This window comes from Xenopus tropicalis, chromosome 5, assembly GCF_000004195.4.
Source record: "Xenopus tropicalis strain Nigerian chromosome 5, UCB_Xtro_10.0, whole genome shotgun sequence".
In the NCBI taxonomy this organism is placed as follows: Eukaryota; Metazoa; Chordata; class Amphibia; order Anura; family Pipidae; genus Xenopus; species Xenopus tropicalis.
The window spans coordinates 33,653,636-33,680,395 of record NC_030681.2 but is presented as its reverse complement, the minus strand read 5'-3'; the positions used below and the strand labels follow the sequence as shown (position 1 = coordinate 33,680,395).

At 41.6% G+C, this 26,760-nt stretch overlaps 1 protein-coding gene across 3 annotated transcripts in view; it reads right to left on the bottom strand.

Annotated features, from left to right (window-relative positions):
• Positions 1 to 26,760, bottom strand: part of usp34 (ubiquitin specific peptidase 34) — a 121,538-nt gene that overhangs the window by 29,996 nt on the left and 64,782 nt on the right. For all 3 annotated transcript variants that reach the window (XM_002939508.5, XM_012963832.3, XM_018094155.2), the window contains 15 exons: positions 18,364 to 18,419; positions 18,157 to 18,277; positions 17,888 to 18,071; positions 16,537 to 16,700; positions 14,955 to 15,020; positions 12,502 to 12,648; positions 12,357 to 12,413; positions 11,017 to 11,094; positions 10,715 to 10,809; positions 7,473 to 7,645; positions 3,569 to 3,722; positions 2,350 to 2,428; positions 2,211 to 2,264; positions 2,032 to 2,127; positions 149 to 213 (listed from right to left, as the gene is read on the bottom strand). In XM_002939508.5, coding sequence (XP_002939554.2) covers positions 149 to 213; positions 2,032 to 2,127; positions 2,211 to 2,264; positions 2,350 to 2,428; positions 3,569 to 3,722; positions 7,473 to 7,645; positions 10,715 to 10,809; positions 11,017 to 11,094; positions 12,357 to 12,413; positions 12,502 to 12,648; positions 14,955 to 15,020; positions 16,537 to 16,700; positions 17,888 to 18,071; positions 18,157 to 18,277; positions 18,364 to 18,419 — 1,589 coding nt within the window. The remainder of the gene's footprint in view (positions 1 to 148; positions 214 to 2,031; positions 2,128 to 2,210; positions 2,265 to 2,349; positions 2,429 to 3,568; positions 3,723 to 7,472; positions 7,646 to 10,714; positions 10,810 to 11,016; positions 11,095 to 12,356; positions 12,414 to 12,501; positions 12,649 to 14,954; positions 15,021 to 16,536; positions 16,701 to 17,887; positions 18,072 to 18,156; positions 18,278 to 18,363; positions 18,420 to 26,760) is intronic.

Genomic DNA, 26,760 nt, shown 5'->3' with positions numbered 1-26,760 from the left:
GGAACAGAAACACAGAATATAAAAGAACCCCAAGCTTAACCCTTAACTCTGATTACAAAAAGCAGCATTTAAAACAGGTTGCCGTCTGTCCGACACCTTGCTTGTGATGGAAAACAAAATATTATATTGCTTCTTTTAACATTCTTACCCAAAATAGGTATGCTCAAAAATATTCTTATCCTGCAGAAACTGCATGTTATCATGCCAGATCCACTAAAACAAAAAAAAAAAAAAGGTTAATGTTAAGAGTAAATCTTTATCAGGAAATGTAATTTATTATTTATCATCCCTCAGTAAATTTTACCAGGAGCGTTTGATTTAACAATAACTGGAGGAATCCTCTCTCCTTGCATATGCTATGCTTGAGGAGTAAAGATTTGAGGTACTATAGCACAGAGCTGCTTGGAATGTGTTTGACTTGCTGAATACATTCTGATGAATTAATCCCTTTGACGCTGATGTAACCGAGTGTAGCTACACTGAGTGGGCTTCGGCCAGTCATCTACCGCGTGTGCACCTACCTTAAGGGGTTACAATCCTGCAATGCAGTACACACTTGGAATCTCACACCACATAGCTGAGATTCTGCTCAGATATGAAGAACAAAAGCTGCTGCTTATTCAGAAAACAGAAAAAGACACTTAACTATATATGCTGGCATTATGGTCCTTTAGAGCTAAAGCCATACATTTTAAGTACTACAATGGTGATTCTGCCTTGCTTAACGATAGAGATTCTAGATATACACTTAGGATCAGCTCATAGTCTCATAAGACACAAAAGAATAAAGGTGGCCATACACGTGGCGATCTGACGATGTTTCGTACGACCATCGGTCGCACGAAACATCGTAAGATCCGCCACACACCATTCAGGGCTGAATCGGCAGGTAAGGAGGTAGAAACAATAGGATTTCTACCTCCTTCTGCCGATTCAGATCTGAAGGGAGAATTTTGGTCAGGCGCCTTCTATGGCGCCCGATCAAAATTTTCCAACTGGTCCGATCGGCGAGTCGTCCGATATCAGCAGGTTCCTGCGATATAGCTCGACTCGCCGACATACCATACACGCACCGATTATCGTACGAAACTAGGTTTCGTACGATAATATCGGTGCGTGTATGGCCACCTTTATTGTAGCCTTTATCTGGAAGGCTCAATGCCATTTACTACACTGTTCTCTGGAGATCACTTTGGATGATTGCAGTAAGGCTGATAAGAGCAATGGGACGCGGGGTTATTTTGGGCACTTTTTATTCTAGTCCAATAAAGGGGCCCAAGAACACCTGAAACGTTCTCTACTGATGGAATGACCTGCAAGTGTTTGTTAGAAGATAACTGCCTGGAAAATTGAAAGTCTACTTTCTAAGGCAGTGATCCCCAACCAGTGGCTAATGATCAACACGTTGCTCACTAACCCCTTTGATGTTGCTCCCAGTGGCCTCAAAGTCGGTGCCCATTTTTTAAATTCTGGCTTGGAGACAAGTTTTTGCAGCATAGAGACAGTTTTACTCCAAGCAGAGCCTCCTGCAGGCCACATGAGGCTACCAAATAGCCAATCACAGTATGTATTTGGCATCCCCAAAAAACTTATTTAATGCTTGTGTGGCTCACCAACACTTTTTACATCTGCTTGTGGTTCATGAGTAAAAAACGTCGGGGATCCCTGCTCTAAGGCAACTACTGATTAACAAGCACTTGCAGACAATTCACACACTAATCTACTATGGGGGCTTAAGAAAGCTCTTCTGATGCAGAATAAACAAAAGCATCAGACTTTTTAAATGCATGAAATCTAAACCTTAAATATGACAAAAAAATAGAAAGTAGTATTTGAGCTTCAATAAAAAATGAATTGGTTTAAAAAGGTCAGTAATTATTTGTATTTTTTTTTTTGTCAGTAATGGTTGACATTTGAAACTCAAGTACTTTCAGGTTAAAAAGAAAATTCTATTTTGTAGCTTAAGCCCAGAAAGAACAGCCTTCCATATATGACTTTACTTTTCAATATTAAATTAGTCATAACATGCACCTCTAGAAGCTCTGAGGAGACATCAAATTTGAATTCCCTTCCAGTTTCCTCTTCTGGCTCCACCCTCTTGTAGAATAGCATATATGCACTGTGGGTCTGCACCAAGAGAACAGAGAAATACAGCATCATTCTGTGACAGCGGCCAAACAAGTAATGTTTAACTATGGATATAAAAATACCTTTTCAAATGAGAAGTCCATAAACTTGTCAGTTACAGAGTCATAAGTTTTTGTCTGAAAAAAAGGGCATTTTCTATTAGTGATCATACACTTTTTTTTAGCAGGACATGTACTATCACCGACACATAGCTATACTTACTGTCATTTCACCACCAAAACACTCAGATGCCAGCTGAGCAGAGTCAAAAGGCTTCACTTCTGCATCGTTGAAGAGATACCTGATGAAACAAACATGGAATTTTTACAAACCACCTAGATCCAGTACTAGAAATACTGAATAGAATCATATTTATCTGTGTAAGGCAGTGTCTAGGGCCCAGAGCCTTGCCTGTGGGAGTCCAGACCAAAGGCCACTTAAGACATTCTTTTTTTAAATCTCTCCTATTTTCTGCATTAGATACCCCTGAAAGATCAGGTCAGTTAAGGTGGCCACACACGTGGCGATCTGACGATGTTTCGTGCGACCATCGGTTGTCAGATCCGACACACACCGTTCAGGGCTCAAACGGCAGATAAGGTGGTAGAAACAATAGGATTTCTACCTCCTTCTGCCGATTCAGCCCTGACGGCAGATTTTGGTCAGGTGCCTTCTATGGCGCCCGATCAAAATTTTCTAACCTGGCCGATCGGCGAGTCGACCGATTTCAGCAGCTTCCTGCGATATCGGTCGACTCGCCGACATGCCATACACGCACCGAATATCGTACGAAACGAGGTTTCGTACGATATTATCGGTGCGTGTATGGCCAGCTTTAGAGGGAGATTGGGCACTGAATGCTTATTTGACATTGTAGATATTCTTGGATCTAAGACTGAATTGCTAATAAGACAGTAATATGATAATATTCTTGTTATGAGCTAATGTGGGCCACTGCCAAGTGTTGGGTGTCAAATCAGGGTTGACCTGAGAATGTCTGGAAAAAACAGCCATAAGATGTAACTTTGCTGCAGAGCATATCTTATAAAAGATCACATAAATTTAGTGTTGGCCTGAACCATTCATCAGATATGAAGAAGGGCCAAAATCCCTGCATGTTTCTGTATCACAATAAATGCAGGTGTTCTTTTATTCCAATCTGACTTGCTCTGGATACTCAACAGTAAAGGGGGTCACTATGACAGCCCCTGGATGCAAGTGCAAGAGAGCACCTGCGGCTATTTGCCTGCAAAAGAGTGGCAAGAGCTTATGGATGCAAAGTGCAAGAAAATGGCCCACTGAAGCCATTTTTTGCACACTGCACACTTTGTGAATCACTGTGAATGTGCCCTTAAGTCACACACAGCCAGCAAACAAAATCTTTGACACAAATGCTACACGGACAAATAAGGGAAAAATATCCAAAGCAATCAAAGCATACCACTTATTATTCTTATAAGCATGAGGATTCACTATGTCTCGGATGAAGCTATAGTAGTGCCCTCCATCAGCCGTTCCGGTGTGAACAGTGACCCCTATTAAATCATACTCATAACTCTCTGTCTGCTTTGGCTCTTCACAATCTTCTTTAAAGCCTAAAAAACAAAGGCATTTATTTTTTATCATCACATGGCAACATTGGTAACAGGTTTAAAGAAACTTTTACAGTGATATATAAAGTGCAACTCAAATGGGATCCATTATAGAAAATGAATACCAAAATGTAGTGCTTTAGAGGGGAATTTTTACACTTTTACATCAGACAGTGGTATTCTAATTGGCCTTTATTAAATTTCGATGGCAGTTTTTGAATGGTGTAACTCCTGTTAGGAATTGAAACAAAGTTGGCTGCTAGGGTTCACTAGAAACCATGCAGTTGTTTGAATAAAAGACTGAGAATGAATAAGAAAAGGCCTCAATAGAGGGGGAAAAAAAAGGTTTATTTTCTAGCCTGTACCTCAAAGGAAAACTGCCAGCTGCATAAAAAAATATATGTAATGCCTTATTCATTTGCACAAATGAAATATCTTTCATACAAGTTTGATATAAGGTTTTTAGTAACATTTCTCCTGCTACAAACAACTCCAACCATGCAGTTTGTCTGTAGGACACGGCAAATTGCTGCAGTTAGAATGAGATCTAGCAGTGACTCACATGAGTGTGCCGGTTGCACCTCGAAAAAAAAATGTAAGTTTAGTGCTAAAGTAGATTCTACGTCCTGCTGCACTTCCGGATTTGGGAGCGGAGAAGCGGCTTTTGAAGCCGCTTCTTCGCTCCCCACTCGTTCCCCAGTCTCCAGACAATAGTCAGAGGGGGGGAACGAGTGGCCCCTGGGGCGCGATCGCCCAGGGGCCCCATAAGAAAAGCCGTGATTTTGGTGCATTTTTAGGTATTTTATTGCATTTTTAGCCATTTTATTGCATTTTCAGTTATGCATAGTTGTTGTTCGCTTGACTTTGTCAGTAAAACTTATTTGCCCAAGCCAAAATACTCAAACTGTTATTTTGACCGCAGATATTATTAGGCAATAAAAAAAAAAAAAGGATTTTAGTGATTTATTTTTATTTTTATCAATTTTATTGTATTTCACATTGTTCTTTATTACTTGTCTTTGCACATGGATATTTTGTCTGCTGTATTTCAATTTGGCATCCTGTGCACCCCACATAGTTTGGTAAATCTATGCATATTGGACATCAAACTGTTCAGTAGGCCCCTGGCGTTCATACTTAGAGTGTTTTATGTTGATACGCTACTAAATATGGGGTACATGATGGGGCAACATGCAAGCTTTGTGCCGATTTTCAGAAATGTCACATAAACCGTTCTGTTTAGCATAGCTTTGTAGTTTGGTAGTTTGCAGTAGAAAGTATTTACCCATTTTTGTTTTGTCAGAATGTGTACTTTCGGAAAATATATGGTTTCCTAGGGTCTTCGTACTGTTAGGGGGTCTTATGCCACATAATACACATACTGGGTGCAAAAATTGCATAAGTCGGGGTGTCTTATGTGAAAATTCATATGCACTATTTTTATTTGGCTGCCCCTGTACGGCACGTAGTTTGGCCAATATATGCATATAGGGCATCAAACTGTTCAGTAGGCTCCTGGCGTTCATATTTAGAAAGTTTTATGTTGATACGTTACAAAATGTGGGGTACATAATGAGGTAAAATGCAAGCTTTGTGGCAATTTTCAAAAATGCCATAAAAAAACGTTCTGTTTAGCATAGCTTTGTAGTTTGGTAGTTTGCAGTAGAAAGTATTTGCCCATTTCTGTTTTGTCAGAATGTGTACTTTCGGAAAATGTATAGTTTTCTAGGGTCTCCTTACTGTTAGGGGGTCTTATGGCACATAATGCACATGCCGGTAGCTTATATTGCAGCGTATACACTTTGTATGCAATAACTTCCTTTTGGGGTCTCTAAATGCCAGATACATTAGTGATTCTATGCACAATGGGCATCAAACTGTTCAGCGGACCCTTGGCTTTCATATTTAGGGAAATTATTTTAGTGATTTTTTTTTTTATTTTTATCAATTTTATTGCATTTCACATTTCACGTTCTTTATTACTTGTCTTTGCACATGGATATTTTGTCTGCTGTATTTCAATTTGGCATCCTGTGTAACCCACATAGTTTGGTAAATCTATGCATATTGGACATCAAACTGTTCAGTAGACCCCTGGTGTTCATACTTAAGAGTGTTTTATGTTGGTACGTTACTAAATATGGGGTACATATTGGGGCAACATGCAAGCTTTGTGCTATTTAGGGTGTGTTCTTTTGGTACCTAATGTTATGTGGGAGATAAGGTGCTTGAAAGTGGAAGATTTGAGGTGATTTTCAGGTATTTCATCAAAACTGGCAATTTTGGGAAAGCATTGTGACTCTGTAGTTTGGAGTAGAAAGACATGGGTACCAATTTTGAATTAGTCCGAATGTGTACTTTCCAAAAATATATGGTTTTGGGGGGGTCAATGTATTTTTTTGTGTTTTTATCCCACAGAAAATGCAGTAAACGTGTTGAATTTTCAGTAGCTAAAGAGACCTCTGGGGCAATTTCTATGCACTAACTTCCTTATGGGGTCTCTAAATGCCAGATACATTGGTGATCCTATGCACAATGGGCATCAAACTGTTTAGCGGACCCTTGGCTTTCATATTTAGGGTGTGTTCTTTTGATACCTAATGTTATGTGGGAGATAAGGTGCTTTAAAGTGGAAGATTTGATATGATTTTTAGGTATTTCATCAAAACTGGCGATTTTGGGAAAGCATTGCGACTCTGTAGTTTGGAGTAGAAAGACATGGGTACCAATTTTGAATTCGTCCGAATGTGTACTTTCCAAAAATATATTTTTTTGTGTTTTTACCCCACAGAAAATGCAGTAAATGTGTTGAATTTTCAGTAGCTAAAGAGATCTCCGGGGCAAATTGTATGTACTAACTTCCTTTTGGGGTTTCTAAATTCCAGATACATCGGTGATCTTATGCACAATGGGTATCAAACCGTTCGGTGGACCCTTGGCTTTCATATTTAGGATTTTCTTGGTACCTAATATTATGTGGGAGATAAGGTGCTTGAAAGTGGAAGATTTGAGGCAATTTTTTAGAATTTTCATAATTTTTTATAGAAAATGCTAAATTCAGTAAAGCATTGCCGTTTGGTACTAATGAGTTGGAAGACATAGTTACCAACTTCTGATTCGTCAGAATGTGTACTTTTCAAAAATGTATGGTTTCCTGGGGTAAACCTAATGTTTCAGGATTTTTGGCTTTGGAATATAAAGTATGCCGTATTCTGCTGTAATGCTTTGAAAATTTAGTAATTTACTGCTGGGACTTTTTGATCTATAGAAGTCAGAAATCTCCATAAAACTATACATATCAGGTATTGGCACGTTCGGGAGACATGAGGCTTTCCAAATCAGTTGAATTTTTGTCCATAAAATAAAATATGTTTCTGGCATAAATCCCTATATCATGAAAAATAGCATTTTTTCTTTTTTTTATTTTGTATTTCAAGCTCTAAATCTTGTTCCAGAAGTGGAAATACACAAAATCTCAGGCAGATTTGGAAAGCTCAGGTTCTCCTGAAAAAAACAATATATAGTTTGCCTACCTAAACTTAACCCTTCCCCCAGTAAAAGCCCCTAAATTGAGAGAGCACAGAATGTTTACAAAACGTCTGGCACTGAGGGGAACCGAAATGTCAAATTCTGCTGGCACTTAAAGGGTTAAGGCTTTACCAATGTTTATATGAAACAGTTGTATCATGTGATCTCTACAAATAACCTAACTAATAAAACAAAATGTCTCTGTACTACAAAACAGAGGCGTACCTTCTATTCGGTCATTCTTCCCCATCAGAAAATCTTCAGTATATGGGGTCATATCCAGCCGAAGTGGGAAAGAGAAGTGCGTGTTGACTTTTTCTTTCATCATGGTGACCATATTAAATGTATACCTCATTGTATTAAAGCTTAATATTCTTGGCAGCTTCTTAAAGCAGGCTCTGAAAAATATAGCAAACAGTGTCCCTGAGATCTTTTGGATTAGGTGGTTACTTACAAATCATAATTCTGTTTTCGAAGCTAGAAACCTAAAGTATTGTGTTGCGCAGCACAACATTGCTGTATCATTTTTTTGTTATGGACTGATGTGCATTTCCACACCCAGTATAACGTGCAGTAGCACAGACCAAAACAAAAAGTAAGGCCAAGCATATAGTCCATCTATAGCTGGATTTCATGGACATATTTCCCCCCTAACATTTGTGTTCCATTTTGTTGCTATGTATTTTTTCACTATCCTATACAATCTCCAATTTAATGGGGTGGTTCACCTTTGATTTACCTTTTAGTATGTTATAGAATGGCTAATTCCAAGCAACTTTTTTAATGGCCTTCATTTTTTCTTTTTTTTATAGTTTTTGAATAATTTGCCTACTCTCATCCAAACCAATATATAGTTGCTAGGGTAATCTAGATTGCTGAAACTGAAATACTGGAAACTGCTGAATAAAAAGCTAAATAAATCGAAACTACAAATACCTGTAATAAAAAAAATCTTCTTTCATCACACTAAGTTATTTGAAAGGTGAACAACCCCTTTAAGTAGATACAAAGCAAATAAATGTAACTATTCTGTGAATGTGTTTTTCTGTGTTTATTCTAAGAAATGTAAAATCAGCCATGCAACAAACATCAAAATATTACCAACATTTCCATCTTTATATGCCGAGTTGAATAGCTTGCAATACAATTTAAAGGAGAAGGAAAGGCATATTGGCATTACCAACATTTCCATCTTTATATGCCGAGTTGCATAGCTTGCAATAAAATTTAAAGGAGAAGGAAAGGCATATTGGCATTACCAACATTTCCATCTTTATATGCTGAGTTGAATAACTTGCAATACAATTTAAAGGAGAAGGAAAGGCATATTGGCATTACCAACATTTCCATCTTTATATGCTGAGTTGAATAACTTGCAATACAATTTAAAGGAGAAGGAAAGGCATATTGGCATTTTATTGCCAATAAATAAGTCACAATTGTGCAAGCTAGAATGCTATATTTATTCTGCAGAAAGCTTTACTATACCTGAGTAAACAGCTGCCATTTTAGCTTGGTCTCAGTAGCCTCTGTGCTGCAGCTCTAGCTGCTGATAGCTAAGATTACACAGAGATTGGAGGGGGAAAAATTTCTGATGGGAGGGGGAGGAGGAAGAGGAAAAGGGAAGGGGAGAGAGGAGTAAACTGACCAGACTTGTGCCTGTGCCCTGAAGGATTTTTCTGAGAGAGTAAGTCTGATACCAAAGAACATGCGTACAAAAAAGAAAACAAGGAATCCTGTGTTTCTTTTGATAAAGGACTCAGTGCAGCTTTTCTGTGAGTGCTTATGGCTTTATTTGAATAGACCTTTCTGATAAAGCTTACTTAGTTTTTTACCTTTCCTTCTCCTTTAAAGGAACAGTAACATTAAAAAATAAAAATGTTTTAAAATAATTAAAATATAATGTACTGTTGCCCTGCACTGGTAAAAGTTGCGTGTTTGCTTCAGAAAGACTACTATAGTTAATAGAAATAGCTGCTGTGTAGCCATGGAGGCAGCCATTTCAATTGAAAAAAGGAGAAAAGGCACAGGTTACATAAGAAGATACCAGATAAACTGTGTAGAATACAATGGGAATCTGCTACTTATCTGTTATCTGCTTAGTAACCTGTGCCTTTTTTCAATTTAAATGGCTGCCCCCATGGCTACACAGCAGGGTATTTATATAAACTGCAGTAGTGTTTATGAAGAAAACACACAAGTTTTACCAGTGCAGAGCAATAGTATATAATATATTAATTATTTTTATACACTTTCATTTTTTGGTGTTACTGTTCCTTTAAGTTAACTTTGTGGTTCCATGGTAGCATTTGCCAAGATTATGCATTTCTAAAGGTGGCCACACAAGTTCCAATCCGCCACTAACGTTCAGGGCTGAAACAGCAGATATGGAGGTAGAAACAATAGGATTTCTACCTCCTTCTGCCGATTCAGCCCTGAAGGCAGATTTTGCTCAGGTGCCTTCTATGGCGCCCGATCAAAATCTTTTAACCCGCCCGATCGGTGAGTCAACCGATATCAGCAGCCTCCTGCGATATTGGTCGCCTCGCCGAGTATCCATACACGCACCGAATATCGTACGAAACGAGGTTTCGTACAATATTATCGGTGCGTGTATGGCCAGCTTAAGGAGACAGTCCTTTATACAGTGCATTATCACCTGGCTGAAAACTATGTACACTTTACTATTCCTGATTCAGTTATACCATGTAAGAAACAGTCATAGACAGTAATTTTGCTTGAGCTTACTAGTTATTTACTTGGTTTACAGATCAAATTGGTAGATGGAGAGAGTAAAGACATAACACTTTGTATAACTCAAACATTTGACACTTAAGAAAAAAAAAAGGGGGTTTTCATGGTAGCCCAGATAACTAAATCATGAACCTACAAAAAAGCAACTTACAATCTAACAAACTTTTTTTTACTGTACCATACTGTGCATTTGTAAGTAATGTACATCCTCTTGGTTATCACAGTAATACCAAATCTACTGTATGGAAATTAACACAAGGAATTGAAATTACAATCTGAATCTTTACAAGTATTTCTTGCTACTATGTTAGTCTCAGCTGAAAAAAAAAAAGATCCAGAATTAAATGGGCCCACCACCCAAAAACATGTTTGCATAATAATAGTAAATGAAATGAAAGCAACTTTCCAAGATGAAATATCAGCAGTTACTGCATTACATTACACATAAGTGTAATACAATATCTGTCTGTTCACATTCCCTACACTTTAGGCTCCGACTGAAACAAACCAGCTGAAATTCCTTGACTCAAGTCAGTGCTGGAGATGCTTTCCATTGCAACTGCATTTACAAAACTTTATTTTTTTAAAGATTGTATATTGAAAAGTAGCTTAGATTTACTTTCTTTTATTATGCAAAAACGCGCCGCAAAAAAATTTTTGGGAGGAGGTTCTCTTTAATGGATGTGGGATATTATTTACCAAATCATACTAACCTCTTTTCAGCTCGCACCTTCTTGCCGCAGTGAGAGCAAGTGTACATGTTGTCACCTTCCAGAGTGTCCTTGATAGTGACTTCATCCAAAGATTCCTGTATTATTAACACAGAAGTTTAAACAGATAGTCTAAGGAACAGAAACAATTAGCCCTACTTATGCCTAGGGAGCCCGGACGGGGTTGTAGAGATACACAACACAAACATGGCCCTGTAAACTATGTTATTTTATAAAAGGAAAAAAAGGGGGGGCATATTATATGAAGTAGCTAATAAAAGCATTGGTGTTTTACTGTTACTTACATAAATGTTCTTCATATCCGCTACCTGGCACCTGACTGTGTAAAACTCTTCAGCTGTCTGACTTACATGCTCACAATCCTAGAAACAAAATATTAGCACAAAATTGTTACTTTAATAAGTGGAGTCTCTATGAGCACCTTTTGGAAAAAAACAACAAAAAAAATGCTGAAAAAATTTGCAATTGGTTGTCCACATCCCTTTAATAGAAACATTATGCAGTGGCCTATCAACTGCCTGAAAGGGTGTTTGAGACAAGCTGCTTGTTATCATAAATATGGACACCAGCTGTAACCTTTGACATTTAACTAAAAAAAAGCCCTATTTAACAGATTTACATTAAAGGGATTCTGTCAAAGGAAAACACATTTTATTCCAAAACACATCAGTTGTTAGTGCTGCTCCAGCAGAATTTTGTACTTAAATCAATTTTCAAAAGAGCGAACAGATTTTTTAATATTTAATTCTTAAGATTTTTAAAATCTGATGTGAGGCTAGACATGATGCTAGTTTCGCAGTTGCCCTCAGCCATGTGACCTGTGCTGTGATAAACTTCAGTCACACTTTAGTGCACACTGAAAGTTGAAGTGGTATCGTCCCCCTCCCAGCAGCCGATCAGCAGAACAACGGGAACATAACAGGATAACAGCTCCCTGACACCCATATTACAGCTAAAAAGTACATTTGTTGCTTTAAGAATAAAAATGTAAATGGTACAGTGAATTATTTGCAATATAAAGAGTGTAAAAATCATGACAGAATCCCTTTAATAGTAGGACATGGTGCACATTGAGCAAGAGCAAAAAAATAACTTCCTGCTGCCTCCCATTTATTTGAATGGAATATATGCCTAGAAGCAACAGTAATGGGACTTTTCAGCTTAAAATGCATTTTTTGGCCTGAAATGTACCAGTGCTTATACATTTCAAAAGCACCACTGGGCCCAGGCACTGTACATTGCAAAAGTGCTAAGCAGCTATACATTAAGTTTTACAAAGGGTGTATGACCCCCTTAATTTAAATACCTCCCCTAAAATAACACTGGCTACTCTATGATACTAGAAACTGAAGGGCAGTACCAACAAGTTTAATCATAAAAATCGGGATCTATTACATGAAATGCACAGAACCTGGAATTTGCCAGATAAAAAGGCTTTGCAATTTGGAGAACCTTTCATTACTATTACTAAAAAACATTTAAACATTGAATTACATTATGTACCATGCAGATAAAAACAAGAAGTGTTTGCTAATATAGGACTATGGTTAATAGAATTCCTGTATATCAGAGCCTTGAATCTATTTATTTTATATTATTACAGAAACTTCAGAGAGATACTTACCAAGGACACCACATTATTTGTGATGACACCCCCAAATAAGCTTTTGACAGTATTTTTCTGTGAAGACGAAACAGATGTCAGTTACTCCTGTGTTACTGCTACAGAGATTTCAGAATCAGCAATCTGCTATAAAAAAAAAACTCACCAGTTCAGGAGACATTTCTTCAATTTTTGTTATAAGATCTGTAAAGAACTCTGTCATGTCCTTCTGTTCCCCTGTATTAAGAGGTTGTTTATCCATTGTGTATGTCTTACAGAACGGCCTTGGATTGTAAGCTTTGCATTCACTTTCCTTTAATACATACATTCAAATGAGTAAATTTAAACATGAGATTCACAACAATCTTTACAACAGTGTAACGACGTTGGTGTAAGAAAGAATCTAAATACAGGTGTATCTTCAGGAGTACTTTTTACGTTTGAAGTTACTTTTTCTCCTTTTGTCCTACAGCAGCCACCAGTATATCAAAGAATCTGAATAATTCAATCTAAAAGGTAACAAAATGTTATCTCAAACTTAAATGGACAGTATGCCCCACTTTAAGGTGGCCATACACGGGCCGATTCTAGCTGCTGATATCGCTCCCTTAGACCGGCAGCTAACCGGCCCGTGTAGGGGCACCAATGACGGGCCTGCCCGACCGATATCTGGCCTGAAATCGGCCAGATATCAGCCGGGCAGCTAAAAAAAATTTAGTCGGATCGGGGACCGCATCAGCTCGTTGATGCGGTCCCTGATCCAACTTCTCCTATACCCTTCGTCCTAATTCGATTTAAGCCAAATTAAGCCTGGATTTGCCCAATATCGCCCACCTATCGGGAGAAGATCCGCTCGCTTGGTCATCTGAAGGTGTATGGCCACCTTTACATTGAACATTAGTTCATGGGTTTTGTCTTAAAAATACTTTCTGCCTATTGGTAGGAAATATCTAAGGCTTTTATGATTTCTTGAACAGGGCAAAATCTGAAACCAAAATTAAATTCCCAAGCTACTCCTTGATCCCTAAAAACACAACTAAAACAATTAGCGATTCACTGAGTAGCCTCTGTATAAAAGTTAGTCTTTATCCTTAAAGGCTGCAGCTGTGGAAAAGGGTGAGTTCATTTATACAAATGGCTTTTCAGTGGACTGATAATTTGTTTTGACCTTGCAAGTTGGGAGAGAGGAAGTAGAATCTGAATTTTGCTTCACTTTCAGATTTTGCCATGTTTAGTGCAGGAAATAACAATGTTCTAATTAAAATAATAGGCAATAAGTATGTTAAGCACAAGCCCTATTCACTGAAGAAACATCCCTAGAAACATCTATGTTTTAGGGACAGGGCAACCAGGGGATACAGAAGATCATTGCCCTGGTGGGTGACTGGGAGGAGAGGGCGCAAGGGTTAGTGTGGCGTACTGACCACATATTAAAAACTTTATCGGAATAGAACACAAAATAGGCCCTGGTTTGTCAAGTACACAGAGGCCCAAAGTGCCCCCCTGCAGGTCCACTAAATAGTGTCTCTGGCATTTGCCAGAATCCACAGATTGCCAGTCTGGGCCTGGCCCTGTACATAAAGATTCAGGCCAGGGGTTACAAATTCTGGAAGACACATATCTTCTATTCAAACTGTCTGATTGCATTTGCAGCACAGTTAAGCTTAATATCAAAACAGTATTAAATTAAACATATTTCAATGACCTGTATTTTTGTTAATAATTTGCCAAATTCCGATTACCATGAGGGTAGAACTTTCTACACTCTGATGTGCATAAATGGGAAATTGGAACTGATGGGTTTATAAACCTATGTTTCTATGGAAACTAGGTTATTTTAAGAGGGTCCTTTACCCAGAAACTTTTGTATAGTGTATAAAAATGCAAGCAACTTTCAAATAGACATTAATCACAAATAATTTTTAAATGTATTTGTAAATGTAATTGCTACTGAAAGCAGTATCTGGCGGTTTGTATTCTCTGCAGGTCTGGCTCGGAAACCTGAAACAATGTTGCAACCCAGATGATTAGCACAACTGAAGGAGACCTGACTCCAGTTACATTGTTTCAAGAGACCGACCCAGAAAACAGAAAGCTAACAAATTTGCAACATTTATGCATCCATTTAAAAGCTGCTCACATGGAATGATGTTTTTATGCATAGGTTTCTTTTTTTCTGGCCAGACAGGTTCTGCTTCTGACCAATAACTAGCTATGATCCAAAAAGCAGATCTTTAATTAGGTGCTAAAAAGGGATTATAGATATCAAATGATATGATCCTCTGATCTTCCTTACATTGTTACAAACATTGGTAGAAAGAATAGACATTTTCATTTATTCATATATTAGAGACCGATAAAAACATTAAAAAAAGAAAAGAAAATCCAAGCTTAGAGAATAAACATTTTATTTAATTCAATATTGATGATTCAAACATAGTAACATTTTTTGCTGTACACACCATACTAAAGTACTATTTCAATTGCAAGTCAACTATCACAGTAAAAAGAAAGAAAATAATGAAATTATGTCATTTATATTATAAGGCAGAACAGTCTTTTCCAGAGATGCAAGAATAATATAATTAAATCAGTGTAAGAGGAAACAACTCCACTTACCATTAAATATGTAAACATTTTTTGGAGCTCCAGCAAAGTTGTTTTATGCTTCATATCCTCTGAATACTGCAAGAAAGGAAAAAAATAATCTTATAATGACTGACTTGATCTAGGCCAGTTCTCTGTAGATAAGTGGTTTTACTACACCATATCAAAATGTTAAAGGAAAACTATACCCCCAGAATGAATAGGTAACCAAGAGATAGTTTATTATATATAAATATTGCATCTTTTCCCTTTGGTCACCATTTTATTATGGTCCGTGTGCTCCCTCAGAGATCACCTGTAAATAATGCAGCTCCATAAATTGGCTGATGTGGCCTAGCATGTACGTGTAAAGGGATTCTATCATGATTTTTATTAATTTGTTTTTATTACTAAATTACACTTTGCAAGTAATTAATTCTACTGTTTAAAATTGTATTTTTGAACCAAGAAGTTGAAATATTGGTGTGAAGGCAGCCATTTTAGGTCATTGTGCCTGACCCTGTCCTTTAAGAGCCAGCCTTCATAATTTCACATAACATATTGTTTCTTCAACTCAATGAAACTGAAGTAGTCGGGTCAGACTTGGGAGCTTTACTATTAAGTGCTATTCTTATATCAACCACTAAGTGGGACATGGGAGAATTGTTTTTTTTTTTTTTTTTTTTAGCAGGAAAAGGGAGGGGATGACTCCCCTTGCACTCCAAGGGGAGTACAGGTCACATGGCGGCTGTGGCACCCTGGGAAAATGAAGAATATGGATAGCCCCATGTCAAATATCAAAATTAAATATTAAAAAATTCAGTGCAGGTTTCTGCTGGAGGAGCTCTATTAACTGATGCATTTTATAAAAAAAACAAAACCTTGATTCCCATGATAAAATCGTTTTATAGATTGAGGATCACTTATCAATCACTTTATCAATAAACCCTCAGTAATTTTAAATTATTTTAACCCCAAGGCTAGACCAGCCTCTTCTTTTACTGCTTTAGCCACACAGAAGGGCCTGTCCCTCCACAGCCAGCAGACCTACAGCGCAGGAGCAATTTTGACACCAGCTTGGGAAGAAAAGAAGACCCTGTTCTTAGTGTCTGGTATTTACCCAAGTCAGTCAGAGAAATAGGTATAGTTGAGACAATGTTGTGAATTTTTCTTTTGTAGTAATGGCGACACAAATCTCTTGCCTGATGTGGTGTAATTTTCATCTCTACTGCAGGGTCTGAGACAGTGAGGGGAAGGGTGGGTTGTAAGCACACTGAGGTGCAATTGGGTAGCTGCAAGTAAGACAGGTCTTTCCTGCCCCCTTCCCCCCTGTATGAGGTAAACAGCAGTAATGGCATTTACTAAGTTGGCCTAACAATTTAATTTTAGGCTGTTGCTAAAATACAGCCACAAATACATAACTTTTTGATCCTTTGTGATTTCCATTAGTTTTAGTATGGGTCCCCCAAAAAATTATGATTAAATTAGTTTTTTCTGCATCTGAAGGAGAGTGTCATCTCTTGGTTACCTGTGTTCCACAGAGAAAATGCACTGTTTATGCTAACCACATGCCATTTCAAGCAATGTAGAATGATAAATAACATTGATATGATACCTTTGCAGTAAAGATGGCTTGCCTGGCCTCAGGGATCATGTAGAGCTGCTGAATGGTAGAAGCCAGATAGCATGTTGCCCCAAGGTTAGTCAGGCCAACAAACCGGCATTCAGCTCGCACATCATCATGGGGCCAATAATCCCATTTATAAGGGGCGTGGGAAGCTGAAAGGTTCAACAAAGATTAAACAGTTTCAAAAAATATAAAACCTTCACATAACTATAACTTCTAGAAAATGTATATAGCAGCCAATTGTTGCTTTTCTGCCCCTGTGCTGCACATGTCAATTCTGCCCTGCACCCTTTACTTCTTTGTAATGAAATGACAAGGGGGTGGTGATTTCTGAATGACAACGGGGATGCTGTTGCATCCAGTTTGTACCAACAGGAAGCAATATTCAATGAAGAATACAATTAATTTCTAATAAATGCCATTTAGCATAAGTAAATACACTCAATTTAAAGCAAAACTGGAGACAAGGTTTGGCATATTAAGCATTATCCATGGCTAAAAAGTATTCTATGTTAAATGAACTTATAACAGCATTTCCATTCCCAATTATAACTAGTTAAGTAAATCTTAATTGGAATTGTATATTTTAAAGGTTAAGACATAGTAGTGTTTTAGTCATCTTATGCATAATTTTATCCTGCAGCATGTAAACTAGGAAATACAAGGTAAACCTTAAAAGACAAGGAAAGTCAAAATCTATTAAGCATGCTATTAAATAGTACTACTATTGCTGTGTAAAAACGCTATATTTCTGGCAGACTACACAGAAAGCAGCCTCTGCACCCCGTCACCCTCCCTGCGTCTTTGTCTGGCGGAACCCCCCACCTCCAATCCCCGCACCTTTGGAGTCCTTGTCCAACTCATCCCCCCCCCCTCCGCTGCAATCCCCTCACCTTTGGAGTCCTTGTCCAACTAAATCCCCCCCCCCCCCCTCCACTGCAATCCCCGCACCTTTGGAGTCCTTAATCACCTGCCCCCGGACCCCCCGGCGCTGCTGCATGCGCTATTTATACAGCACAATGCCATAGTAACCAGAAGCTTGCCGGTCTCTCAGAAGGGAAGCGCGCCTGTTAATGCTGAAGAGGGACATGTGCACATGCGCCGCCTACAGTCCTGGTCATAGAGTCGTTGCAGGAGCGATGCATTATGGGAATCCTCTTTACCCAGCTCAGCGTTTTTTTTTCCTGTTTGGCTTCTGATCATCTGAACGATGGCAATTTGGGGAGACTAAGTAGCAGACCTGTGCAATGTGCTAGTTTTCTAGCAAAAAAACACCCCACAGTATAATAGCTAATCTTTTATTCAGCCCAATGTTTTAGAGTAGTATAAATAATCTTACACTGCATGTGTTGCGCCATTACCCAGTTGTGTAACAGCCTGTAGTTCTCCACTGAGCCTTTCACCATTTCCACTAGGAGGTCATAAGCAGCAGCTCGGGAAGAATGAGATTTACATTTTGGCTGCAATTTGTCTTTCAGGCTTGGCAGCAAGAAAAGGAGATTAAAAACATCTCTGAGAAACTCCTGGAAACAAATTAACAAGTCAGACAGTGGCCACTGAGCAACTGGGACAAAGATAAAGTTTATTTAACTGGGTAAGCAAGCTTACCTGACCCTCTCTAGAAAACTTAAATGGAGGCTTATGTTTGATAACACTGGTTGCAAGCCTAAGAAGACCAGTCATTCCATCATCTTCTACATTTCCATCCTGGTAGTCAAAGATCTCTCGGCTGCAAGAACAGATACAGATTGAACAGTTATAAATCAACAAGAGATTGTCTCGTTATATATTTGAGTAATTAAAGCTTTAACTTACCTTCTTATACAGTCGGCCAAATGTCGTGCAAGGGCATCTAAATCAAGTAGTGTTGTCTAGAAGAAAAAATCAATGTCATTATTCAGATGTTTTAGAACAGGGCTGTGGAACTGGAGGCCTACAGGCCAGATGTGGCCCTCCAAAGGGATTTTTATGGCAGCCAGTCTGCTCAAGGGCAATCATTATCTTTTTAATATAATCCATCCCTTGAATACAATGTATAAGCAATAATTGGCCCACTATATGCAATAAGTTGGAGGGCACTATTTAAAGGAACAGTAACACTAAACAATGAATGTGTTTAAAAGTAACTAAAATATAATGTGCTGCTGCCCTGCACTGGTAAAAGTTGTGTGTTTACTTCAGAAAGTCTACTATAATTTATATAAATAAGCTGCTATGTAGCCATGGAGGCAGCCATTCAAAGGAGAAAAGGCACAGGCACATAGCAGATAACAGATAAAACACTATTGTATTCTACAGAGCTTATCTGTTATCTGCTATGTAACCTGTGCCTTTTCTCCTTTTTTCCAGCTTGAATGGCTGCCCCCATGGCTACACAGCAGCTTATTATATAAATTATAGTAGTGTTACTGTAGCAAACACACCAGTTTTACCAGTGCAGGGCAACAGTGCATTATATTTTTATTACTTTAAAGCTCTTTCATTTGTTGGTGTTACTGTTCCTTTAACAAGAAACAAACCTTGAACACAATACCAAGCATCAGTAAATCTGAAAAATATAGCTGCATTTGGAACAAAATATTCTGAAGCATAGTAATCAGATGTTGAAACATAATATAGGTTGCTTGTCAGTAGTAGAGATTACATAAAAAACAAGTTATAAACTCGGGTTTAAACAACGGTTCCTTTAAAGGAGCAGTTCGGTGTAAAAATAAACTGGGTAAAATAGATAGACTGCGCAAAATAATTTTTTTTTTTAATATAGTTAGTTAGGCAAAAAGGAGATTTTGTGATACTCACCGTTAAATCCTTTTCTCTCAGGGTGTCTGTGGGACACAGGGACCATGGGGTATAGTAGGTACCAGCAGGAGGCAGGACACTAGAATAGGAAGAAGAGAACTAACCCCTCCTCCCTGCTGCTATACCCCCCGGTACTTCCTGCCTGCACCAGATTTGTCACAAAGAACCATAAGGTAAACTTTAAACTTAATAACTATATACATGTAGGCAGAGAGAAGTTCAGTAGGTTTATCAGCTTCCAGGGGGGGAAGCCCTGTGTCCCACAGACGCCCTGAGGAAAAAAGGATTTAACGGTGAGTATCACAAAATCTCCTTTTCTCTAACAGGTGTCTGTGGGACACAGGGACCATGGGGACATACCAAAGCTGTCCCTTGAATTTCAGGGTGGGAGAAGCGGATTGGTAGGTCAATAGGAGGACTAATTAATTGCCGCCTGTAGCATTTTTCTACCAAAGTGTGCGTCAGATGCTGCGAAGACCTCGAATTGGTAGAATTTGGTGAAAGAGTGAATGGAGGACCAAGTGGCAGCCTTGCAGACCTGGTCGGCTGAAGCTCTGTTTCTAAAGGCCCAGGAGGATCCAATGCCCCGGGTAGAATGAGCCGTGATGTGAATGGGAGGAGATTTTCCGCGGGCGATGTAGGCTCTGCGTATGGTCTCCCGGATCCAGCGAGATATGGTGGTCTTGGACGTCTGGTGTCCTTTCCTTTGGCCGGAGTGGAGGACGAATAGAGAGGTTGTGGCTCGGATGTCTCGAGTGCGGTGTAGGTAGAATTTGAGGGCCCTCACTGGGTCGAGGGAATGTAGTGCAACCTCCTTGGGGGATGCCGGATTAGGACAGAATGATGGGATGGTGATGTCTTGGTTGATGTGGAAAGCCGAGACCACCTTGGGAACGAAGGATGGTCGGGTCCGTAGTACTGCCCGATCCTCGTGGAATATCAGGTATGGAGGTTGGCTGGACAGTGCACTGATTTCTGACACCCTGCGGGCTGAGGCGATGGCCAGAAGGAATACCGTCTTCCAGGTTAGCCAGGCTAGGGGGATGGTGGCTAGTGGCTCAAATGGAGGTGTTTGTAGCGCCGATAGGACCAGGTTGAGGTCCCACGGGGGCAGAGGTTCCCGGAAGGGGGGGGCAAAGGTGAGATACCCCTTGAACGAAGGTGGTCACGTCGGGCAGGATGGCTAGCCACTGTTGAAAGAGCACGGATAGTGCGGAGATCTGAGATTTGAGGGAGCTTAGCGACAGACCCTTGTCCAGACCTGCTTGTAGGAAGGCTAGGAGGCGCGGGACCGAGAGGTCCTGAAAGGAGTGACCAGCCTGATTGCACCAGTCTCTGTAAGTCTTCCATACTCGGTGGTAGGTCTTGGATGAGATGGGTTTTCTGGCTGCCATCATGGTATGTATGACTTCCTGTGAAAATCCCTTTCGTCTGAGGACTATCGACTCAATCTCCACGCCGTCAAATTCAGGAAGGCTGGATTGGGATGAAGAATTGGTCCCTGAGCGAGAAGATCGGGGATCTGAGGAAGCGGCCACGGTTCTGATCTGCTGAGGGCCACCAGTTCGGTAAACCATGATCTTCTGGGCCAATGTGGAGCTATCAGAATGACTGTGCATTGTTCTGATCTGATCTTCCTGATGACTCTTGGTAGCAGAGGAAGAGGTGGGAAGGCGTATGCGAGATCGAAGTCCCATGTGGTTGTTAGGGCGTCCGCTGCCAACGCTAGAGGGTCTCTGCATCTGGACATGAATTGAGTCCCCTTGCGGTTTTGGCGGGAGGCCATGAGGTCCACCTCCGGAAGTCCCCAGTGAGCTACAATGTCCTGGAATATTCCGGGGTTAAGGGCCCATTCCCCCGGATCGAGCCGCTGTCGACTGAGGTAGTCGGCCTGCCAGTTTTCGAGGCCGGGAATATAGATGGCCGAGAGACGGACTTCCCTGGCTTCTGCCCACGTTAGGATGCGGCTGACCTCCTTGAGGGCTTGTTGACTCCTTGTGCCCCCTTGGTGATTGAGGTATGCGACGGTGGTGGCGTTGTCCGATTGGACCTTGATGTCGCACCCTGTGAGTCGGTTCTGCCAGTGGCAGAGTGCTAAGCGTACCGCTCGGATTTCCAGAATATTGATCGGAAGGCGGGTTTCTGCAGCCGCCCAGGTTCCCTGAGCTGTAAGGTGACCCATGACTGCTCCCCAGCCCTGGAGGCTGGCATCGGTGGTAAGGATGAGCCACTGGGGTTCCTGTAGGGCTTCTCCAGGTGGGTCGGGTTGAGCCACCAGGTGAGAGCCACCAGGTGAGAGCCACTCTTGTCTTGGGCAGAAGCTTGATCGGCTGGGAGAGAGAGCTGCAGTTCCATTGATCCAGGATGTTCCACTGCAGGGCCCTTAGGTGGAATTGGGCAAAGGGAACTGCTTCTATGGAGGATACCAGTGACCCTAGAACCTGCATGGCCAGGCGGACTGAGGGCTGGGGGTTGTGTAGAAGTTGACGGACCAGGCTCTGGATTCTGGTAATCTTCTCCGGAGGGAGAAAAACCCTCTGCTCCATCGTGTCGAATACCATGCCAAGGAAGGGCATGCGTTGGGATGGTGCTAGTCTGGACTTTGCCGTGTTGATCTTCCATCCCAGGGGGTCAGAGATTCCATGACCAGAGAGAGTTGGGATGTGGCTGCTGGGAGGGAGCCTTTAGGAGAAGGTCGTCCAGGTAGGGTGTAATGGAGACCCCCCGTGATCTCAGTAAGGCTGCGGCCGCCGACATGATTTTGGTGAAAATCCGGGGGGCCGAGGTGAGGCGAAGGGAAGTTCGGTGAACTGGAAGTGTTGGTTTTTGAGAGCAAACCGCAAAAACTTTCAATGGGGAGGGAAAATCGGCACGTGCAGGTAGGCATCTTTGATGTCCAGGGCCTCCAGGAACTCGTTTGGATTCATGGCTGAGATGACTGACCGAAGGGACTCCATCTTGAAGCGAGAGAAACTAATGAAGGCGTTGAGGTGTTTCAAGTCTAGGATGGGTCGAGGGGATACGTCCTTCTTTGGGACAATAAAGAGGTTGGAATAGAAACTGATATTTTTCTCCCTAAGGGACCGGGACAATCACTCTTTCGTCCAGCAGGTCCTGGATGGTGGAGAGGAAGGCATTCTGTTTGTTTGAATCTGGAGGGAGTCTGACATGAAGAAACGGTTTGGTGGTCTGGAAACGAACTCGAGCCGATACCCTGAGGAGATTATGTCGTGTACCCACAGGTCGGCGGTGAGGCGAAGCCACTCGTCTCGGAATAGGCAGAGTCTGCCTCCTACTGGGGTGGAGTTCTCTTGTGGAAGGTAGTCATGCCGTGGTGGACTTGTCGGAAGTCTTGCCTTGGGGCTTCTTATTTTGCCAGGAGAATTTGGGACGGCCCTGGAATCTAGGTTTGTTGGAGGACTGGGAATGGTAGTCCCTGGATGATGATGATGGTGATGTCCTGGCTGGTCTTCCACGAAAGAAACGTCCTCGCCGAAAGGAGGTACAGTTCTTTGGTTGCGGGAGTAGAGTGCTCTTTCCTCCAGTAGCTTGGCTAATAATTTTGTCCAGTTCAGGACCGAACAGGAGTTTGCCCTTAAAGGGGATGGAGGTTAGTGATTTTTTGGATGACAGGTCGGCTGACCACAATTTGAGCCATAGAGAACGACGCGCCGCTACCGAGAGAGCCGAGGTTCGGCTAATGGCTTGGGCCGCGTCAAGGGATGCTTCGCACAGGTATTCGTTGGCGTCTTTGATCTGAGATGCCAGGGTCGCCAATTCCTGTCTAGGGGCGCCAGAGTTGATTCCCTCCATAAGGGAGTCGGACCAGGACTGGATGGCCCGAGAAACCCATGCCGATGCCAAAACAGGTCTCAGACTTTCTCCAGCCGCTGTGAACGCGGCTCTGAGGAAACCTTCTGTCTTTTTGTCCATGGAATCCTTGAATGAGGAAGCGTCAGGGACCGGAAGGGCAGTGTTCTTGGAAAGACGCGATACGGGTGCGTCGACTGAGGGTGGCGTGGACCACTTGTGAAGGGTTTCCTGAGGGAATGGGTAGGAGCGCTGAAACCTTCTATTGGCTTGAGAGCGCTTCTCTGGGTGTTCCCATTCTGACTGAATGATGTTGTCTAGCTGTTCGTGGGTAGGAAACATGGATAGTAGCTTTTTCTGGCGTTTGAAAAGCGGTTGTGCTGAGCTCTGAGACTCTGGGGTCTTGAGATCGAGGCAGGAGATGACTGCCGCAATGAGAGAATCCACGGCTTCTGATGGAGATCTGGAAGGTTCTTCGGTGTCGGCAGGGTCGTCTTCGTCGGATATTTCGCCCTCACTTAGTGACTGTGCGTCCCAGTCGGCTGATGGTTGAGGTGATTCGGAGTCGCTGTAGTCCTCGGCGTGGATGGGAACATGGCGTTTGAGGGATTTGGGACGAAGGTCTGAGTCTTCCCGATCCAGCTTGTCCAGGAGCTTGTCCAGACATGCAGCCAGTTTAGGAATACCCGTGGAAAGAGAGAGTGCCCAGGACGGTGGATCCTGGCTAGGAGCCACGGCCGGTGTCTGTGCTGTGTGCGTTTCTGCGGAAGTAGGCTCACCCCCAGGTTCTGCAGCTTGGACCGTTGGAGTAGGGTCCTGGGCCTGGGAAGCAGTTTCAGCAGTAGTTTTGGAGCAGGAGGAGCAAAGTGGTTCCTTTCTGCTGGAAGGTAGGCGTTTACAGCACCTGGCGCAGGCGAGGAATTTTACCTTGGAGGAGCTGGAAGCCCCCCTGGGAAAGGGGCCCCCTGAATTGCCCTCTGCCATAGTACTGGAAGGAGTTAGTGCAGTAAAGAAATATTAATGCAGAACAGTACAAGTAGTATGGTACCAATGCGGGGAATTGGTGCCACTGCAGGATGAGTGCTGTGTTAGGAAAAGTGTTAGTACAAGTCAGTAATAACAACTCTTGTCTGAGTAGTGCCGGGATAGAGCTAGTACACAGAGTCAGTACAGAGCTAGAGCACAGTGCCAGTACAGGACTAGTACAGAGAATCAGTACATGCCAGTAGTAAATCGCGTGATAGCATAGAGCTAGTACCCAGGTTTAGAATGGACTTATGAAAAGTACATGAGCCATGGGAGATTGTGCTATAAATGCCTAGAATGCATAGTAAGCAGAAGCAAGTATAAGGAGAAACACGTGCATGCATACAGCCCCCAATGCCTGCCCCCAACCCCCCTTTATGCCTGTTCTCCACTAGCCAGCGCCTAACCCCTGCAATAGAATGGAAGGAAGTAAAGAAAACCGTGGTCCCTGTGAGCCCCTTCTGCCAGAGCCTGTGCCCAGAGGATTCCTCTTTCCTTCAGAGTTCAGGATGGAGAGCGGTGTGTGGCCATGCGATCCGGAGGAGAGAGAGAGAGAGTGCACAGTGAAGGAGAAGCGCGTGAAGAGTGGCGCGAACATTGATGACGTCACGCACCGAGCAGGAGGTGGAACGCATGGTGGAACGCAGGAGATCGAAGATACGGGAGAGCCGCATGGGTGCCACGAGGAACGGAGCCCTGTGATGGTAAAAGGGCTAAGGACAGAGGCAGGGCACAGGAAGGCAGAGCTGAAGCTGGGCAAGGGGTCTAGGAACCGAGGCAATACGGAAGGGGCAGCGCTGGGTAGCATGGCTAAGATGGAGAAGGCAGCGTGGAGAGAAGGGGTTGGTAGTGCTGGATAGCCTGCGGTGAGGTAAGGCTAATTTGAAGAGGCAAGGTTTAAGGCCAGTAAAGGGCCATGGCACTAGGGAGCGCTGGGTAGCTTCTGCACTCTGTATTCAGAGGCAGGGTTTCTGCAGGGCTTGTAACTTACGTGCCCCAGCATCCTTCGCTTTTCCCACGTAGGGGGAAGCCTGGGTAGAGTAGCTCCTGTTGGAGACCTCTAGGACGACCCCTGTTGCCAGATTGAATCTGGCCGAAGAAAACGGACTTGAAGAGTAAGAAGATCCTGTCTCCTTGAGGGACACTAGAAAAAAACTGGTGCAGGCAGGAAGTACCGGGGGGTATAGCAGCAGGGAGGAGGGGTTAGTTCTCTTCTTCCTATTCTAGTGTCCTGCCTCCGGCTGGTACCTACTATACCCCATGGTCCCTGTGTCCCACAGACACCTGTTAGAGAAAATGTAATCTATAAAGGCTGGAGTGAGCAGATGTCTAACATAATGGCCAGAACACTACTTCCTCCGTTACAGCTCTCTAAGCTGTTAGCAGTCAGTAACCAATCAGTGACTTGAGGGGGGCCATATGGGCCATAACTGTTCAGTTAGTTTGCATTTGAATCTGACCTGACCTCACAAACTAACTCAACAGTTATGTCCCATGCGGCGCCCCCTAAAGTCACGGACTAATTAAGGGGTTAGAGAGTTGAAAGCAGAAATTGGTGTTCTGGCCATTATGTTAGCCATCTGCTCACTCCAGCCTTTATAGATTACATTTTTATATTTATATTTATATATATATATATTTATTTTTATATTTATATTTTATATTACATTTTATAGAGAACATTTTTGCCCAACTTACTATGTTAGAATTTTTTTTGCGCAGTCTGTTTTACTCAGTTTTACATTAACACTGTTCCTTTAAAAAATAACTAAAAGGTGCCAATGTAATTTATAAATCTCAATTTATAAATCTCAACATTTAAAAGGGTGACTATTGCTCAACCTCAACCTTTGCTATACTTTACCTTGCTATTATTTTTGCCACAGAATTTCTGTTCTTGCAGAAAAGTACTTCCAGTTATACGCTTTCAATTCTTCAACAAGGTTTCATAAAGGAACATTAAAACCAAATTAAGTGTTTTAAAAAGTGTTTTTAGTTATTAAAATATGATGTCCTGAATTGGTTAAGTGGGTGTGCTTGCCTTCTTCTATAGTTTAAATAAATAAGCTGCTGTGTAGCCATGGAGGCAGCCATTTAAAAGGATAAAAGGCGTGAATTACATATCAGATAAGCTCTATGGAATATAATGATGCTCTTTTATTTTTTTATTGCTTCCTTGCTCCATTTGGTGTTACTGCTCAATTAAGATTGTGTAGTGGGGGGGGGGGGGGGGGGGGGGAAGAGAGGCTGGAAAGCCAACTGGAAAACAGTACTAGGAGAGGCACAGAGGATCATGAAACAATGTTGCTGAGCTCAAAATAAAGGGAGGCATCAGGGAGTGCACCTAGATACAGGAAACCTGCAGTATGACTTTTACAGACAAGCCTTTAAACTTTGGTAAATTAAGGTTTTCATGGGTTTTTGGGATTGAAACTGAAAAACCCAAATATAAAATTTTGCATACTGAAAGTAAATGTAATTTTCAGAAACTTTCCAAAATAAATATTTTTTCTCTATTCTGCACACTGAAAGTGTGTCAAAATATTGGAATTACATAATTAGGTTTACAACTATTTA